The sequence below is a fragment of the Pelodiscus sinensis genome, chromosome 2, assembly GCF_052426305.1.
Source record: "Pelodiscus sinensis isolate ZL-2025 chromosome 2, ASM5242630v1, whole genome shotgun sequence".
Classification (NCBI taxonomy): Eukaryota; Metazoa; Chordata; order Testudines; family Trionychidae; genus Pelodiscus; species Pelodiscus sinensis.
In genome coordinates, this window is record NC_143053.1 from 254230151 (window position 1) to 254249460 (window position 19310).

At 46.9% G+C, this 19310-nt stretch overlaps 1 protein-coding gene across 2 annotated transcripts; it reads left to right on the plus strand.

Moving 5' to 3' along the window:
- Nucleotides 1-4385: 4385 nt before the first annotated feature.
- ACKR2 (atypical chemokine receptor 2) lies at nucleotides 4386-19061 on the plus strand. 2 transcript variants are annotated; one of them, XM_006120618.5, is made up of 2 exons: nucleotides 4386-4519; nucleotides 17574-19061. In XM_006120618.5, the coding sequence occupies exon 2, from the start codon at nucleotides 17614-17616 to the stop codon at nucleotides 18709-18711; it is 1098 nt and encodes a 365-aa protein (XP_006120680.3). In that variant the 5' UTR covers nucleotides 4386-4519; nucleotides 17574-17613; the 3' UTR covers nucleotides 18712-19061. The 2 variants fall into 2 exon arrangements, with proteins under 2 accessions (XP_006120680.3, XP_089632064.1); XM_089775938.1 differs by lacking the exon at nucleotides 4386-4519 and adding an exon at nucleotides 14474-14923.
- Nucleotides 19062-19310: the final 249 nt, after the last annotated feature.

The following is a 19310-nucleotide window of genomic DNA, read 5'->3' on the forward strand; positions in this document are numbered from 1 at the left end:
CCCCACCCAGTTTGGTATCATCTGCAAACTTAATAAGCGTACTCTCTATCCCAATATCTACATCATTGATGAAGATATTGAACAGTACGGGTCCCAAAACAGACCCTTGAGGAACTCCACTTGTTATCCCTTTCCAGCAGGATTTAGCACCGTTAACAACAACTCTCTGACTACGGTTATCCAGCCAATTATGCACCCACCTTATCGTGGCCCTATCTAAGTTATATTTGCCTAGTTTATCAATAAGAATATCATGCGAGACTGTATCAAATGCCTTACTAAAGTCTAGGTATATGACATCCACCGCTTCTCCCTTATCCACAAGGCTCGGTATCTTATCAAAGAAAGCTATCAGATTAGTTTGGCATGACTTGTTCTTCACAAACCCATGCTGGCTATTCCCTATCACTTTATTACTTTCCAAGTGTTTGCATATGATTTCCTTAATTACCTGCTCCATTATCTTGCCTGGGACAGACGTTAAACTGACCGGTCTATAATTTCCTGGGTTGTTCTTATTCCCCTTTTTATAGATGGGCACAATATTTGCCCTTTTCCAGTCTTCTGGAATCTCCCCTGTCTGCCATGATTTTTCAAAGATCATAGCTAAAGGCTCAGATACCTCCTCTATCAGCTCCTTGAGTATCCTGGGATGCATTTCATCAGGACCTGGTGACTTGCTGACATCTAACTTTCCTAAGTGATTTTTAACTTGTTCTTTGTGTATCCTATCTTCTAAACTTACCCTCTCTCTGCTTGTATTCACTACGTTAGGCACACCTCCAGACTTCTCCGTGAAGACCGAAACAAAGAAGTCATTGAGCATCTCCGCCATTTCCAAGTTTCCTGTTACTGCTTCTCCCTCCTCACTAAGCAGTGGGCCTACCCTGTCCTTGGTCTTCCTCTTGCTTTTAATGTATTTATAAAAGGTCTTCTTGTTTCCCTTTATGCCTGTAGCTAGTTTGATCTCATTTTGTGCCTTTGCCTTTCTAATCTTGCCCCTGCATTCCCGTGTTGCTTGCCTATATTCATCCTTTGTTAGTTGTCCTAGTTTCCATTTTTTATATGACTCCTTTTTTATTTTGAGATCATGCAAGATCTCCTTGTTAAGCCAAGCTGGTCTTTTGCCATATTTTCTATCTTTCCTACACTGCGGAATTGTTTGCTTTTGGGCCCTTAACAACGTCCCTTTGAAATACTTCCAACTCTCCTCAGTTGTTTTTCCCTTCAGTCTTGCTTCCCATGGGACCTTACCTACAAGTTCTCTGAGCTTATCAAAATCTGCCTTCCTGAAATCCATTACCTCAATTGTGCTGGTCTCCCTTCTACCTTTCCTTAAGATCATGAACTCTATTATTTCGTGATCACTGTCCCCTATACTGTCTTCCACTTTCAAGTTCTCAACTAGTTCCTCCCTATTTGTTAAAACCAAATCCAGAACAGCTTCTCCTCTGGTAGCTTTTTCAACCTTCTGAAACAGAAAGTTGTCTCCAATGCAGTCCAGAAACTTATTGGATAGCCTGTGCCTCGCTGTGTTAGTTTCCCAACATATGTCTGGATAGTTAAAGTCCCCCATCACCACCAAATCTTGGGCTTTGGATAGTTTTGTTAATTGTTTAAAAAAGGCCTCATCCACCTCTTCCACCTGGCTAGGTGGCCTGTAGTAGACTCCTAGCATGATATCACCCTCGTTTTTTACCCCTTTTAGCTTAACCCAGAGACTCTCTACACAGCTATCTCCTACGTTCATCTCCACTTCAGTCCAAGTGTGTGGACTCTTAGAAGACATATGGGGTAAATTAGAGCTAAATAACAGCATGGAACACTGAGAGTTAGGACTGGTGGCTGTAAACAAACTTTACGGGACTGTGGGGAATTTGGCCACACCCATAAGTGGATGCCTGGCTAATTAAAATCATGCTGCACCATAGATGTTTCTGGACCAGAAAGTGCCAGACTAGAGAGCTTCAACCTGTAGTAGTGCAAGATTTACTGGCTCACTTCTAAGAAGCGAGAAAGAGGGTGTGTGGCTTTCCATGCCGATATTTGATACAACAACCGGGGGGAAATGACAAACTCCAGAGGCTTGGATTCAAAACTAGGAATGATTTTGTCATCCTGCCTCCCCCGCATTGTCCACAGCCTCACCAAAGAGTCAAGATCAGATCTATAGGGGGAAAATGGTGTTTCTCAAATCAGCAGGGCAATGGCCTCAGAAACAGATACTTTTTCCAGATTCTTTGAGCTCAGCAGTACAAAAGGATGCTAAGAAAAAGAAAGCGCGTGATGGAAAGTGAGTTCTGCTCACATCCACTCTGTAACACTAGCTGCGGGAACTGGGGTCAGAAGACATACTCTATGATCCAGAAGTCCTAGTGGGCTTGGGGGGGGGAGGTCTCTTCCTGTTCCCCAAGCCCCGCCCCTTCCTGCCACTGCCCCGCCCTGTTCCCATGGCACCCTGTCCTCCGAGAACACGGCTTTGGGGATTACCGGGAAGGCGTGGCATGGGGAGGAATTAGTAGTTGGGCTCCTCTGCTCTGTAGACGACATTGAAACGCAGCCAATTGGACAGCCCATGGAAAGTGCCAAACAAAGCTGAAGGAAGAGAAAGTCGAACCAAGAACTGATCCCTGCACACACTGGAGCAGGGCCCCTACAATTCACCATTTCATTGGAATGGCTGGGAAGTGCAGACTCTGATGGGTTTTTTTAATCAGAAAATTCGAGTGGGTGATCACAGAAAACTAGGATCCCCGGTTTTCAGCCAATGGACTCAGTTGACATGGTAGCTGGACAAAGATGGGCGCTATTTATGATTAATTATTATTATTAATAGAAAAACAACATTTCCTTGTTGGCAGGCAACGGCCTAACGTCCATGGGTCCCGTAACACCCAGCTCACCTGAAGAGGCCCCAGGGAAGTGACACAGGGAGGCAAGGAAGCAAACACCTGCCCAGCACCACATACAAATCATCAGAAGGATACCATGGTCCACGAGGTGCTGGCCTGGCCTGTCAATCAACCCCTGGGCACATCAGCAGCCCCAATCAGCCTTAGAGGATGGCCCCGGAGTTGCTGCGCTGGGATGGGACCCGCTCCTGCCCAACGTCCCCGAGTTAGCAAATAAGCTGGTGCACCCCCCCCCCCCCACCACCAGCATCCCTCGCTACCTTTTTGCAAGAAGGAGGCTCACCCCCACCCGCAGGTTTAGACCCACCAGCCACTGCGTGCAAAGGAATCAGAGTTGCAAAGGGAGGTGAAACTTTCCATCCCCCTGCCGAGCGCGGCTTGCAAGCCCGGGGCTGCAGCCTACTCCATGGGCCTGGCAGAGAAGGGTGAATGGGCAGCGAGAGCCCTCCCCAAGCTCGCCGGCTGCCCCGAACCGCACACACGCAGCACTCCTGCCCCCAGTTTTTGCCTCCTGCATGGCCCAGCTACCGCTATAGCCCCTTTGCATTTCCTCCCCCCGGCCCTTCATCCAGTGAGCTGACAGAAAGCATCTGAGACAAACCCTGCCCTGCCAGAGTGAAACCCACAGGCTATGTCTACACTGGTGGGTTCTTGCGCAAGATCGGCTGTTCTTGCTCAAGAACCTGCAGAGCGACCACACTGCTCACCCGCTCTTGCGCAAGCAGATTTACCATATGGCGTCGGAAGAGAGGGCTTCTTGCACAAGAGTTACGCTCTTTTCTAACAGGCGTAAGCCCTCTTGTGCAGGAGCTCTTGTGCAAGAAGGCAGTGTGGACGTTTCTCCTTTGTCCCAAAACCCGGCTATTCTCAGGCATCCTGCTAGTGACCAAGACAGCTTCCTTCACTGACCCACAGCTACTTTTACCAGCCAGATCGCCAACTCGCACACACGGTGGCTGCTCATGTGATGCTTCCTCCCACAACTCACTTCCAGCAGTTTCACAAGCATCCCCAGCCAATGAGTCATCACTTTCCAGAACTTTATCTTCTTTCTTAGCTAAAACTCCACTCTGGCCAGCCACTCCTCAGCGTGTCCATGGGCAAACATTCGTATCTGTCGACAAAGCCTCTGTCGACAAAAGCGTGTAGTCTAGACATAGAAAAAGGCAGGTTTGAAGCTGAAATGACACAAATTCAAACTATAAATAAGGATTCATGCCTCAGGGAAAGCAATTAACCAGTGAAACACGCATGTGGTGATTTTCCATCACTCGCATTCCTGAAATGAAAACTGACTGGCTTTCTAAAATCTGCAAAGTTCAACCAGAAGTTAAAGTCTTGGTGGAGAAGTTATTGGGTGTGGAGCGCGCTCTGCATGAGGTATCCCACACATGGTCCCTTCTGACCATAAATTCCAGGACATCTTAGGTCACATTGCACTGGGCAAATAAGAAGAAAGAGGAAAATAAATAAATTAAATTAGATGACAACGTTTTCCTGCCTTATTTCCTTCCCCTATTCATTAGCAGATAAAGCACACAGAGACGGCAGGCAGACGGCAGGCAGACGGCTGGACTGTAACAGGAGACGATCAGGAGAAAGCATTTGTAAGTTCATTGTATTTTAAATTTCAACTTACTAAAAAAACTCCAGAAGGGATTTGAGGTGCTGCCTTTTCTTCTTTTGTAGTAGACGGGTTACTTGCTAGACGGGAGCCTGATCCAAACCTCACTGAAGTTAAGAAGAGTCTTTTCACTGATTTCAGTGGGCTTTGGATCAGACCCTAGATTCTTAGCATACATCATCATGGGAATAAGGCAGCCAACGGGCTTTGCTGGGCCCTGGGCAAGGTGTCTGTGAAGGGGCGGGGAGTGGCTCCAGGCCCCCAGAAGAAGCAGGGCTTCAGCCAGAACGGGCAGTGCAGGGAGCTTCAGCATCACCCAGGGCTCCAAAGGGATTTAAAGAGTTTGGGGTTCCAGCTGCCCCCGTGGTGGCAGCAGGCTCTTTTAAATTGCCAGGCCTCAGGGCAGCTGACTCTTTTGCCCCTCTTTCCGTGGGCCTGAGGACAACGAGGGGAGCCGATAGATTCCATGGGCTCCCAGGCAAGGTGGGTGGGCCGGCCCCACACCCCCAGGGACAGCCAGTCGTCAGTGCCACCTGGACCGCTTCACGCCCTCCCCCGCCCCAACCCTCAGTGCCTTTTTGGAGCACACGGCTCAGCGCCCTGCCTCCCCCGGCAGCTCTAAGAGCCGCCCGGCGCATTCTGCACGGTGCTCTGGGGGCAATTTAAAGGGCCTGGGGCCCCAGCAGCAGCAGCAGCTGGGAGCCCTATGCCCTTCTGAATTGTTGAGCATCAGGGCAATTCCCCCCCTCTATAGGCCCCCCCGTCGGTGGGGGTAGCCCTCCCCCACACAGCTGGCCTAGCTCATCTGACTCAGGCTTGCAGGGCTTTGCTCTGGGGCTGGAAAATGGTGGGGTAGATGTCTGGGCTTGGCTGGAGCTGGGTCTCGGGGACCTGTGAGGGTGAGAGGTACCTGCTTCGGCAGCCAGCTCAGTGCCGCTGTGGGTTGCACTGCTCTTTTTGGCAAGCTGTTTGATCCTGCAGTCACCTCTCCCAATGCCACCCCAAGGGGGTCGCAATGAGCACGGTGCCTCTACTTGAGACCTCCTGGCTCATTTCACGTAGGTCTGAACTGAAGCTCAGACATCAGTGGGGGGCTACGTCTACACTGGCATGATTTTCCGAAAATGCTTTTAACGGAAAAGTTTTCCGTTAAAAGCATTTTCGGAAAAGCGCGTCTAGATTGGCAGGACGCTTTTCCGCAAAAGCACTTTTTGCGGAAAAGCGTTCGTGGCCAATCTAGACGCGGTTTTCCGCAAAAAAGCCCCGATCGCCATTTTCGCAATCGGGGCTTTTTTTGCGGAAAACAGTACTGTGCTGTTTACACTGGCCCTCTTGCGCAAATGATTTGTGCAAGAGGGCTTTTGCCCGAATGGGAGCAGCACAGTATTTCCGCAAGAACACTGACGATCTTACATGAGATCGTCAGTGTTCTTGCGGAAATTCAAGTGGCCAGCGTAGACAGCTGGCAAGTTTTTCCGCAAAATCATATGATTTTGCGGAAAAACTTGCCAGTCTAGATACAGCCGGGGTGTCTCTACACTGATTTGAAGGGGCTTTGGATCAGATCCTGGAAAACCCACAGTCTCTTCACTCTGCTACAGGTTGGACCTCTGTAGTCCAGCACCCTTCGGGTCTGACTAGTCCTGGATTTTGCCAGACCAGGGGAGAACATTTTTGGCCCCTCTGCTGCCAGCCCCACTCCTTGCCTTGCTGCCCCACTGGGCTTCCTTGCTTCCCCAGGGCAGCTGAGTTGAGTCACACCCCGCCCACAGCCCAGCTGAGCCGCACACCAGATCCTGCCCCCCCCCCCCCCCCAGCCCAAGTGAGCCACGCATGGGGCTTCCCAGACCTCCCCTCCCCCCAAGTCCAGCTGAGCTGCAAGCTGGCCTCCCGCACGCACACCCCACATCACACCAGGACTCTCTGATCCTGGAACATCTGTTGCCCTACCAGACCATGGATGTTGCTGGACCAGAGAATCCCGGTTTATAGAGGTGCAACCTGTAGTCACGTTGTTTTAGCTACACTCTGCCATTCTTTACTGTATATGACAGGGTATGACAGTTCTGGAAGGTCAAAATCTCTGGGAAAGTCTAGGAAGCAGCTTGCACGTTTTGTCCCGTAACAAACAGCACTGCTAGGACTCCACTGCAATATGTAACCTATTAGTTAAATCAACTTGTGCCAGATGACAAAAGGATAGCTAATGTGACTCTAATTTTAACAAAGCTTCCAGAGGCGATCCTGGAAATTACAGGCTGCTAAGCTTAACTTCAATACCCAGCAAATTTGTTGAAACTATAGCAAGGAACAGTAGTCATAGAATCACAGAATCATAGGACTGGAAGGGACCTCAAGAGGTCATCGAGTCCAGCCCCCCACCCTCAAGGCAGGACCAAGCTCCGTCTACACCATCCCTGACAGATGTCTATCTAACCTGTTCTTAAATATCTCCAGAGAGGGAGATTCCACCACCTCCCTTGGCAATTTATTCCAATATTTGACCACCCTGACAGTTAGGAATGTTTTCCTAATGTCCAATCTAAACCTCCCCTGCTGCACTTTAAGCCCATTACTCCTTGTCCTGTCCTCAGAAACCAAGAGGAACAAATTTTCTCCTTCCTCCTTGTGACACCCTTTTAGATATTTGAAAACCGCTATCATGTCCCCCCTTAATCTTCTTTTTTCCAAACTAAACAAGCCCAGTTCATGAAGCCTGGCTTCATAGGTCATGTTCTCTAGACCTTTAATCATTCTTGTCGCTCTTCTCTGTACCCGTTCCAATTTCTCCACATCTTCCTTGAAATGTGGCGCCCAGAACTGGACACAGTACTCCAGCTGAGGCCTAACTAGTGCAGAGTAGTATTATCAGATACAAAGATGGACACAATTTGTTGGGGGAAGAGTCAACACGGCTTTTGCAAAAGCAAATCATGCTTCACCTATCTATTAGAATTCTTTGAGGGGGGTTGGCAATTGTGGACAAAGGTGATCCAGTGGATATAGTGTACTTAAGACTTTCAGAAAGCCTTTGACAAGGTCCCTCGCCAAAGACTCTTAAGTAAAATAAGCAGTTGTGAAATAAGAGGGAAAGTCCTCTTGTGAGTCATTAACTGTTTAAAAGACAGGTAACAAACAGTAGGAATAAATAGTTAGTTTTCAGAATGCAGAGAGGTTAGTAGTGGTGACTCTCCAGGTTTGTTTACTGGGACCAGCACTGTTCAAAATATATTAAAAGATCTGGAAAAAGGATAATCAGTGAGGTGGAAAACTTTGCGGGTGATACTAAGTGACTCAAGATAGCTCAGTGTAAGCAGGCTGTGAAGAGTTTCAAAGGGATCTCAGTCAACGGGGTGATTGGAAGACAAAATGGCAGCTGACAGGCAGTGTTGAGTAAAGCAAAATAATGCACGTTGGAAAACATGATCCCAGTTACGCACACAAAACAATGGGATCTAAATCAGCTGCCATCCCTCCAGAAAAAAGACTGATTTGGAATCATCATGGATAGTTCTCTGAGAATATCTGCTCAGTGTGCAGCAGCAGTCAAAAAGCTGAAGAACGTTAAGAACCATTAGGAAAGGGATACATAATAATGTGAAAATATGACACTGTATAAATCCATGCGTAAAGCCAATAGACCTTTGTCATCCACAAGCAGGATTGAACCTGGGACCTCTGGGGCTAAAGTCATGAGCCTCTACTGCACAAGTTAAAAACCAACTGATGCTAAGCTGAGTCTATAGAGTAGACTTCACATTCCCTCTTAATGGTCTCAGTGTCTGTGGGTTAGACACAATACACGCATATATTGAATACTGCATGCGGTTCTGGTTGCTCCATTTCAATAAAAGATGTATTAGAACTTAGAAGGTACAGAAAAGGGCAACAAACATGATTAAAGGCATGGTACAACTTCCATAAGAACAGAGATTAAAAGCTTGGAAAAGAGATAACTGAGGGGGGGATATGATAGAGGTCTGTACAAGTGGAGAAAGCTAATAGGGAAATTTTATTTACTCTTCACATAACTGAAGAAACATGGTCACCCAATAAAATTAATATGCATCACATTTAAAGCAAACAAAAGGAAGCATTTTTCCATGCAACGTATAGCCAACCTGGGGAACTCGTTGCCAGAGGATGTTGTGAAGGCTTAAAATATAACTGGATTTAAAAAAAACGGGAAAGTTCATGGAGGAGAGGTCCATTAATGGCTACTAGCCAAGATGGGATGCAACCTATTTCTGGGTTTTCCAGAGATCAGTTGATGATCCCTCTGGAAAACATCTGGCATTGTCCTCTGTCAGAAGACATGATATGGGGCTAAATGGCCCATTGATCTGACCTGGTATGGCCATATTTACGATCCTGGGCTATGACATCACCCTGTCACAACTCACTATGGACCCCTACAAAGTTGCAGAAGAAAAAAAGAGATCTCTTTATGATGATTCAAAGGAACCTCAGGAAGTTAAAGTGCCTAAGTCTCATTGGAATTCAGGGGGATCTGAGCATCTAACTCCCTTGCATAAGACTGAAAATCCCAGCCCGAGAAATGAAGGCACCTGTAAACACTAGTCACCTGAAAATTCTTGGCATTGCAACAGGTGGATGACATAAAAAGATGAGTATTGGGCAAGAGATTAGTGTAATGATCTAAACACAGATTTTCTGTCTTCAAAATTACTGCTAAATATGTACATTTTCGTCCTATTTTATTACTATTATCCCCACCCCTAACATATTGTGCCTGTGTAGTATTGACTGGTTTTATATTGTTTGGTCTTACTGCTTTGATAATTTGTAAAACTGCTTGATTTTATGAAGTGTGTAGTATTCGGAAATATATACATGCTGTCAGTACCTGTTTGTATTTTCCATTGTCTGTTTCTTTATGACAATTAATAAGTAATCAAAAATACCCTACAGTCTAATTTAATTCTATGCAGTGCTTGCAGTCACAGCACTAACATTTGGAGAGTTATTTTTCACCGTATAATTTTTCATAAAATCATAGAGCTGGAAGAGACCTCAGGAGTCATCAAGTCCAGCCCCCTGCCCAAAGCAGGACCAACCCCAACTTAAATCAACCCAGCTAGGGCTTTGTCAAGCCGAGACTTAAAAACTTCTAGGGATGGAGATTCCACCCCCTCCCTAGGTAACCCATTCCAGTGCTTCCCCACCCTCCTAGTGAAATAGTTTTTCCTAATCTCCAACCTAGACCTCCCCCGCTGTAACTTGAGCCCATTGCTCCTCGTTCTGCCATCTGTCACCACTGAGAACAGCCTCTCTCCAGCCTCTTTGGAACCTCCCTTCAGGGAGTAGAAGGCTGCTCTCCAATCCCCCTCCCCCCTCTTCTCTTTTGAAGACTAAACAAGCCCAAATCCCTCAGTCTCTCCTCATGGGTCATGTGCTCCAGCCCCCTCATCATTTTGGTTGCCCTCCGCTGGATCCTCTCCAATGCATCCACATCCTTTCTATAGTGGGGGGCCCAGAACTGGAAACAATATTCCAGACGTGACCTCACCAGAGCCAAATAAAGGGGAATAATCACTTCTCTAGATCCGCTGGCAGTACTCCTCCTAATGCACCCTAATATGCCATTAGCCTTCTTGGCTACAAGGACACACTGTTGACTCATATCCAGCTTCTCATCCACTGTAACCCTTAGGTCTTTTTCTGCAGAACTGTTACTTAGCCATTTGGTCCCCAGCCGTAACAATGTTTGGGGTTCTTCCGTCCCAAGTGCAGGACTCTGCACTTGTCCTTGTTGAACCTCATCAGATTTCTTTTGGCCCAATCCTCTAATCTGTCCAGGTCACTCTGGACCCTATCCCTGCCCTCCAGCATATCTAGCCTCTCCCCCTAGCTTAGTGTCATCTGCAAGCTTGCTAAGGATGCAATCCACCCCCTCATCCAGGTCATTAATAAAGATGTTGAACAAAACCGGTCCGACTTCCTCCAATTGTTTTCTTGTCTCATAGGTTTGAGAAAATCATTATCTTTTGCCCATGGCATTTACTGTCTCTTTCCAATCAGGATATGCACTGGACCTTATTTTAGCTTCTATGTTCCACAAAGGCTGCAGACCATATAATATTACCTTGCTGTAGGTAGTGATTCATTAGCCCCTATAAGTGTGCATGTAGCCATGATAACTTCTTTAAAGCCAAAGCAGCCCCCACCCGTATTTTCGTAAAGTCAGCAAACTCTGAATTTTTTGCCAGCTGGAAAATGTAGGGTTCTTATACGTCTTTCCTGCTCAGGACTTGTTTTCAATTCTGACTATATAACTTGCCAGTTACCGTGCAGTTTTAGTACATTTTGTATGTTTTTCTCCCCTTTTCCCAGAAATTTATCTGGAAAACAGATCTGATTTTCCAGAGTTGTCAGAATTTGGCAGAACAGAGTGTACATCAGATTCTAGGGGACGCTGATGAGGACGGTAAAGAGCTCCAGTGTCCACGGCTGATCACGCCATGTCCTGCTCAGATCAGCAGTGTCTCTTCAAGTAGAAATCAGCATTTTCCCCTTTGCACGTCATTTATTCAATCTCTGTCGCGCTGCCTTGTATGGCAAGAGTGCCAGTCTCAGGCCAGAATATAAGGCATATACCCCCAAACTAGTGGCATAATCTCCCATAAGGTTTCATCAAACACTTAACAAATGTATGCTTCTGTAATACTACACTCGTTATTATGAAGCCATACACAGTCTCTGTTGGGCACTTTCACTTCTCATACACCAGCCAGACAATCCAGACTTCTGTGATGAATGATTATTAAAACCATAAATCAGATACAATTGCTCAAACCCTAAGAATCTTTCCCTGCTCCTACCCTGTCCCTTCCCTGATGGCACGCCCCTTCTGCGAGGCCCTGCCTACACTCCCTCCATCCCCCCTCCACCCATTGCATGCTCTTCCTCACCCTCATTCACTGTCACCTGGCTGGGGTTGGGACTCTGGGACGGGGCAAGGTTTGGAGTGTGGGAGGGGGTCAGGAGGCAGGCTCTGGGAGGGAGTATGGATGGGGAGTGTGAGCTCTCAGCTGCAGCAGAAGGATGGGGGAAGGAAGGGATAAAGGAGGGCAGCACTTACCTCAGGTGGTTCCCAGATGTGACCAGCACATCACTCCGACTTCAATCACCCTGACATCTGTCAGGAGACCGATACAGCAGGACACAGACAATCCAGGACGTTTTTGGAGAATGTTGGGGATAAGTTCTTGGTACAAGTGCTGAAGGAACCGACCAGGGGCCATGCGCAGCTTGACCTGCTGCTCACAAACAGGGAAGAACAAGTAGGGGAAGTAGAGGTGGGTGGCAACCTGGGAAGCAGGGATCATGAGATGGTCGAGTTCAGGATCATGACAAAAGAAAGAAAGAAAGGAGAGCCACAAAATACACACCTTGGACTTCAGAAAAGCAGACTCTGACTCCCTCAGAGAACTGATGGGCAGGATCCCCTGGGATGCTAACATGAATGGGAAAGGAGTCCAGGAGAGCTGGCAGTATTTTAAAGAAGCCTTACTGAAGGCACAGGAAAAAAAACATCCTGATGCGCAGTAAGAAAAGCAAATATGGAAGATGACCAGATTGGCTTACCAGAGAAATCCTTGGTGAGCTTAAACACAAAAAAGAAGCTCATAAGAAGTGGAAACTTGGACTGATGACTAGGGAGGAGTATGAATATATTGCTTGAGAATGCAGGGGAGTTATCAAGAAGGCGAAAGCAAAGTTGGAATTGCAGCTAGCAAGAGATGGGAAGGGGAACAAGAAAGGCATGTTAGCAATAAGAGGGTAATCAGAGAGGGTGTGGTCGAGGGAGGTAACCTAGTGACAGATGATGTGGGAAAAGCTGAATTACTCAATGCTTTCTTTGCCTCTGTCTTCACAGACAAGGTCAGCTCCCAGATTACTGCACTGGGCAACACAGAATGGGAGGGAGGTAGGCAGCCCTCAGTGGAGAAAGAACAGGTTAGGAACTAGACCCTGGAGGTTTTTCGCTTTCCTCTGTAGCATGGGGTACAGATCACAGCTGGAGGATTCTCTGCATCTTCGGGTCTTCAAAGGATTTGACGGCTTCAATATCCGAGATATAGGTGAGAGGATTATTCTAGGAGGGGGTGGGTGAGATTCTGTGGCCTGCACTGTGCAGAGGGTCAGACTAGATGATCATAATGGTCCCTTCTGACCTTAAAGTCTATGAGTCTATGAGTCTATTTAGAAAAGCTGGACATACACAAATACAGGGTCCAGATTTAACACATTCGAGGGTACTGAGAGAGTTGGCAAATGCCATTGAAGAGCCTTTGGCCATTATCTTTGAAAACTCATGGGCTACGTCTACACTGGTATGATTTTCCGTTAAAAGCATTTCCAGAAAATCGCGTCTAGATTGTTAGGACGCTTTTCCGCAAAAGCACTTTTTGCGGAAAAGCGTCCGTGGCCAATGTAGACGCGGTTTTGCGCAAAAAAGCCCCGATCGCCATTTTAGCCATTGGGGCTTATTTGTACAAAACAGCACTGTGCTGTTTACACTGGACCTCTTGCGCAAATCATTTGCGCAAGAGGGCTTTTGCCCGAATGGGTGCAGCACAGTATTTCCGCAAGAAAACTGATGATCTTACATGATATCGTCAGTGCTCTTGCGGAAATTCAAGCGGGCAGTGTAGACAACTGGCAAGTTTTGCCGCAAAATCAGATGATTTTGCAGAAAAACTTGCCAGTCTAGACACAGCCATGGAGATTAGAAGAGGTCCCGGATGATTGGAAAAAGGCAAATGTAGTGCCCATATCTGAAAGAGGGAAGAAGGACAATCTAGGGAACTACAGACCAGTCAGCCTTACCTCAGTCCCCAGAAAAATCATGGAGGAGATCCTCAAGGAATCCATTCTGAAGCACTTGGAAGAGGGGGAAATGATCAGGAATAGTCAACATGGATTCACCAAAAGCAAGTCATGTCTGACCAATCTGATTAGCTTCTATGATGAGGTAACTGGCTCTGTTGAGATGGGGATGTCAATGGATGCGATATATCTTGATTTTAGAAAAGCTTTTGATACTGTTTCCCACAATATTCTTGCCAGCAAGTAATGGAAGTATGGATTGGATAAATGGACCATAAGGTGGACAAAAAGCTGGCTAGACTGTCAGGCCCAACGGGTAGAGATCAATGGTTCAATGTTAGGCTTGGCGGTCGGTTTCAAGTGGAGTGCTTCATGGATCGGTTCTAGGTCTGGTTTTGTTCAGCATCTTTATTAATGACCTGCAGGAGGGAGTGGATTGCACCGCCAGCAAGTTTGCAGATGACACTAAGCTACGGGGAGTGGTAGATACACTGGAGGGCAGGGATAGGGTTCAGAAGTGACCTAGACAAATTGGAAGATTGGGCCAAAAGAAATCTGATGAGGTTGAACAAGAACAATTGCAGAGTCCTGCACTTGGGACGGAAAAACCCCAGGCACTGTTATAGGCTGAGTACTGACTGGCTAAGTAGTAGTTTGGCAGAAAAGAACCTGGGGATTACAGTGGATGAGAAGCTGGATATGAGTCAACAGTTTGCCCTTGTAGCCAAGAAGGCTAATGGCATATTAGGATGCATTAGGAGGAACATTTCCAGCAGATCTAGAGAAGTGAATATTCCCCTTTATTCTGTATTGATGAGGCCATATCTGGAGTATTGTGTCCAGTTCTGGCCCCCCACCGCCACAGAAAGGATGTGATGCATTGGAGAGGGTCCAGCGGAGGGCAACAAAAATGATTAGGGGGCTGGAGCACATGACCTACAAGGAGAGGCTGAGGGATTTGGGTTTATTTAGTCTGCAGAAGAGAAGAGTGAGAGGGGATTTGAGAGCAGCCTTCAACTCCCTGAAGGGAGGTCCAAAGAGGATGGAGAGAGGCTGTTCTCAGTAGTGACGGATGGCAGACCAAAGAGCAATGGTCTCAAGTTATAGTGGGGAAAGTGTAGGCTGTATATTAGGAAAAACTATTTCCCTAAGCGGGTGGTGAAGCACTGGGCTGGGTTCCCTGGGGAGGGAAGGGTGGAATCTCCATCCCTATAAGTTTTTAAGGCTCGGTTTGACAAAGTTCTGGCTAGGATGATGTAGTTGAGATTGGTCCTTCCTCGGGCAGTGGGCTGGATTCGATGACCTCCTGAGGTCTCTTCCAGTCCTAGGATTCTATGATTCTATGACAGTCTCCACCCACTGGCACCTCCCTCTCCATAATTCCCATTGGCCTCAATTTGCAGCCAATGGGAGCTGCAGAGTTGACACCTGGGATAGGAGCAGCCTGCGGAGACAACCCTGAAACCCTTCTCAGTGAAACCGGAAGGATTGGCAACTCTACATTAGAGAGCCTACAATAACTCACCACTTGAAGGTAATCTTCTCTTTCCTCTGTAGACACAGGTAATTCAGCTACCCTGATTTACATAAGACAATTGTTGGTAATTTTTCATAATAGGTATAGATAAGCTGAAGACAGTGTAGGTAAAATCCACTAGATCCATGCAGTAGATATACATCTTCTTTGATCTTAAGATTAATTAGACAGATACAAATGCATACACAGTATCTTGCTTGATTTTTCATCAACACATGGGATGTAACCACTTTTAGCCCACACACAAGTGAACTGTCACTCAAACATTACTTTGCCTACTGCTTTTAACCGGCCCTGTTTTGTAACAGGTTTGTTTGTCAGTATCACAACCCGTTCCCACACAAAAGAGGCCTCCTTCTTCTGAGGTATCTATCTCAATGTAAGAACCTAGAGGAGACAGACAGGGCATGTCATTTTTACCTCAGTGTAGCTAACCAGTTGGTCCCAGTCAAGCACCATCCTGTGGCCACTCACCAGACTGTTGTGAGGGAACCCAGTTACTGTGTCCACAGTTGTTTTAAGCTTCTGGAGCCTGAGCAGGACTACCCACTGTGCCAGTTTTGGGGGGCCCCCGGCATCCTGTGAAAGCACAGACCCTCTATGTAGTACCCCTCCTGAGAACTGCAACCCAACATCCAGCTGCCTCACTCCTCGGCTGCCTCCTCCAGACTGACCCAGAGTTAAACACACCCTCTCCCAGACTCCCACCAGAAGGTGTGAGACATCTAGTTTGTGTTTTCAAGTGCCCATATAGAGTATAGAACAGATGCTTTGTCTAGATCAGGGGTGTCCAAACTTTTTTCAAAGAGGGCCAGATTTGATGAAGTGAACATGCGTGAGGGCCGACCATGTTGCCTGACATTCTTTGAACCATTAAAATTAAATGCAAATTAACTATTTTATGCAAAGGTTATTGCAAACGGCATACTTTTCATTTCGTCACATGGATGACAAATCTAAACAGGTGTTAAATCACTCTGCCTTTCATATCTGAAGGCCAGATGAAAAAAAAATCCAGGAAGCTGAAATATATGTCAGGAACATTGTAAAGTACATTACATATTATTGGTAATAAAGGTTGTCTGTCAACTTTTAAGTTCAAAAAATACGAACAGGAACATAACACCAAGTATACATGTAGTGTCCAAATATATTTATAACTGATTTAGACCAACTGACATTAACTGAGATTTTACAATGTATTCATCTCAATACATATGGATTCGTTGGGGGCCATAAAAGATAGATATTGCCAAATTACCTGTGGGGCCGTATTAAACCGGAACACGGGCCGCAATTGGCCCGCGGGCCGGACTTTGGACATGCCTGGTCTAGATTCTAACACCATCACCCTTTCATTCAACAGATAAAGCACAAGAGAGTATAGATCATTTAGACTGTAACAACCACAATGCCTCTCATTAGCTCATCTTTTTCTTGGAAGCTCATCTGTGTTCAAGAAGTGTCCCCTGCTTCATAGGCTCCCCCATGTTGGGTTGTTTCTTCCTCATCTTGAACTGGCCCCAAAACAGATCGGCTCCCTCCTTTTTTTAACCTCCTAGTCTCTCTGCCATGTATCCCCTTCGTTAGCCTCCACCAGTTACCACAGACCCATCAGGTGACTTAGTTGCCAAGGTGACCTCTCCTTTGAAAACAATTTATCCTAATCGGGAGCCAGTCTGTTATTCTGCGTTATTCCTTTTCAATGGGAGGGCTCTTTAAGTCAATAATCCTCTTTTGTTATCTGTGGTCCAACACCTCCACTGGGTTTCTAGTTCAAAGTGAAGGTTAAAAGGCAGGAGAAAAGTAAAGTAAAGACCAACCTTCCAATCAATATGGAGTTGGCAGTCTCATGTGGACATATACACAACGAGTTCACGACCTCAACCCGAATTCATAGACTGTACAGACAGATCTCCCAACTCATTACAAAAGCGTTGGCTTTGAGGAGACACATGACCGGTGACTTTTCTGCATGAGGATTATCTTGACGTAAAGCCACATCTTTTTATACTGTGAAGACTGTATAGCGTTCTTCTCATCTGTCTCTCCCTTGCTATAAGGCCTCATGTACATCTCAGATACAGCATGGAGAGCAGCACGATCTCACACCTGACCCCAGGGCACCATTCCAAAGAGGAAAGAGTGTAGTTTTGTCTCCAGGACTGTTGAATTAGCAAGCCACGGTCATTTTCGTAGGAAGATCAAAAAGTCTCTTGAAATGCACACAACATAAGAATGGCCAGACTGGGTCAGACCAAAAGTCTATCTAGCCCAGTATTCTGTCTGCCAACAGTGGTCAATGCCAGATGTGCCACAGAGGGAGTGAACAGGAAAGGTAATCATCAAGTGATCTCTCCCATGTCACCTTCTCCCCTGACAAACAGAGGCTAGGGACACCATTCCTTCCTAGCCTGGCAATTAAGTATTGATGGCTCTATCCTCCATGAATTTAACTAGTTCTTTTTTGAACTCTACTAAAGTCCTGGTCTTCACAACATCCTCTGGCAAGGAGTTCCACAGGTTAACTATGTGCTGCATGAAGAAATACTTCCTTTTGTTTGTTTTAAATCTGCTGCCTATTAATTTCATTTGGCAACCCCTAGTTCTTATGTTATGATTGGTCCTCTTCACTTTTTTATTGCAGAGTAACACAGACTGATCCTTTGCTAAGTGTCCCAGCAAGAATGGCAACACCACCAATGTCAACCATGCTGTATAGCACAGATAACCCAGCCAACATGACCAACTATGAGTACCAATACTTAGAGGAGGAGGATTACATCCAGTTTGTGGTTTGCACAAAGGAAAATGTCCGGGCGTTTGGCAAGGTGTTCCTGCCAGTACTCTACACAATAGTGTTTCTGCTTGGATTGACTGGGAACTGTCTACTCTTTGCCATCTTAATCAAATATACCAAGAACAAGAAGATGACCGAGGTGTATCTGCTGAATCTGACTGTTTCAGACCTTCTCTTTGTGATAACTCTTCCCTTCTGGGCCACATACGCAGCTTCACAGTGGGTGTTTGGGAATGCTTTCTGCAAGATCATAAGTATCATCTACTCCATCAACTTCTACAGCGGCATCTTCTTTGTCAGCTGCATGAGTCTGGACAAGTACCTGGAAATTGTTCATGCTTGGTCCAATAAAAACTTAAGGGCCCCAAGAAAGAGCTTCTTTATCTCTTCATTAGTGTGGGTTTTGTCTATTCTCCTGTCTATTCCAGAGTGTATCTTCGTGCAGGTGCAAGATCTCCACAACGGGAGACAGGTTTGCCACCTGAATTATGGCCCGCATCATTTCAACTGGAAGCTTCTCTTTCAATTTCAGCAGATCCTGCTTGGCTTCTTCCTTCCATTCCTTTGCATGGTGTTCTTCTACTCCCGCGTAGCTTGTGTCCTCACCGAGTTAAGGTCCACTGGCAAGAAGAAAGCGCTTCGCCTGGTCGTTACTCTGGTGGTAGTTTTCTTTGTGCTGTGGTTCCCGTACAATGTTACCCTCTTTCTGCATTTGTTGCAGCACCTCCATGTGCTAAAGGATTGTGAAACTAGCAAGCACTTGGACTATGCTCTGCAAGTGACCGAGTGCCTTGCCTTTATTCACTGCTGCCTCAACCCCTTGCTATATGCTTTTGTGAACAAACGGTTCAGGTTACACTTAAAGAAGATTTTTGGGGCTGTCTTTAGGCAGCAGGATTTCTTTGTTCCTCAGGTGCCAGAGACAAATAATTCTTCTAGTAGGTCCACCGACCAAGTAGAAATGACCAACTTTACAACTCCGTAATGAATATTTAGAGAATTTCATTGATGCACATGCTTTATTATCACATAGACTGCTGTTTCCAGCAATGGAGGAATGTATGGATATAGTAGCCCAGTGTCGGTGCGTCTGTAACGCTGACATACATGGCCACGCCCCCTGGATGTGTATGTCAGCACCCCGCCCCCCTTCTCCTCCCTATGTGGCCTGCTGTGGCACTCCCACCGGGCCCAGCGGTGCTCAGCTGGGCCCCGGCAGGGCAGCAAGCAGTGGCAAGAGGCCCTTTGCCACCACTTGCTCCCCCGCCAGCAGCGCGCCACGGAGGGAGGGGAAAGTGGGTGGGGTGCCACGAAGGGAGGGAAGGGGGCAGGACTGGCCGGAAGGGGGTGGGAAGCAGAGCTGGGGGTGATCGGGGTCTGTGGGGCTGGAGGGAGGATGAGAGGGCCCGGAGGAAGGGGGGAGGGAAGTAGCGCTGGCAGGGGGGAAGTGGTGGGTGTCCGGGGGGCCGTGGGGCTGGCCGGCAGGAAGAGGGGGCGGGAAGCAGAGCTGGGGGGGATCGGGGGCTGTGGGTCTGGATGAGAGGGCTTTATCTGTTGAATGAAAAAGGACTGTAAGCTGTCTAA

Excerpts from the sequence above, each read along its gene's own strand:
- ACKR2 (XM_006120618.5), top strand. The coding sequence starts at position 17,614 with ATGGCAACACCACCAATGTCAACCATGCTGTATAGCACAGATAACCCA.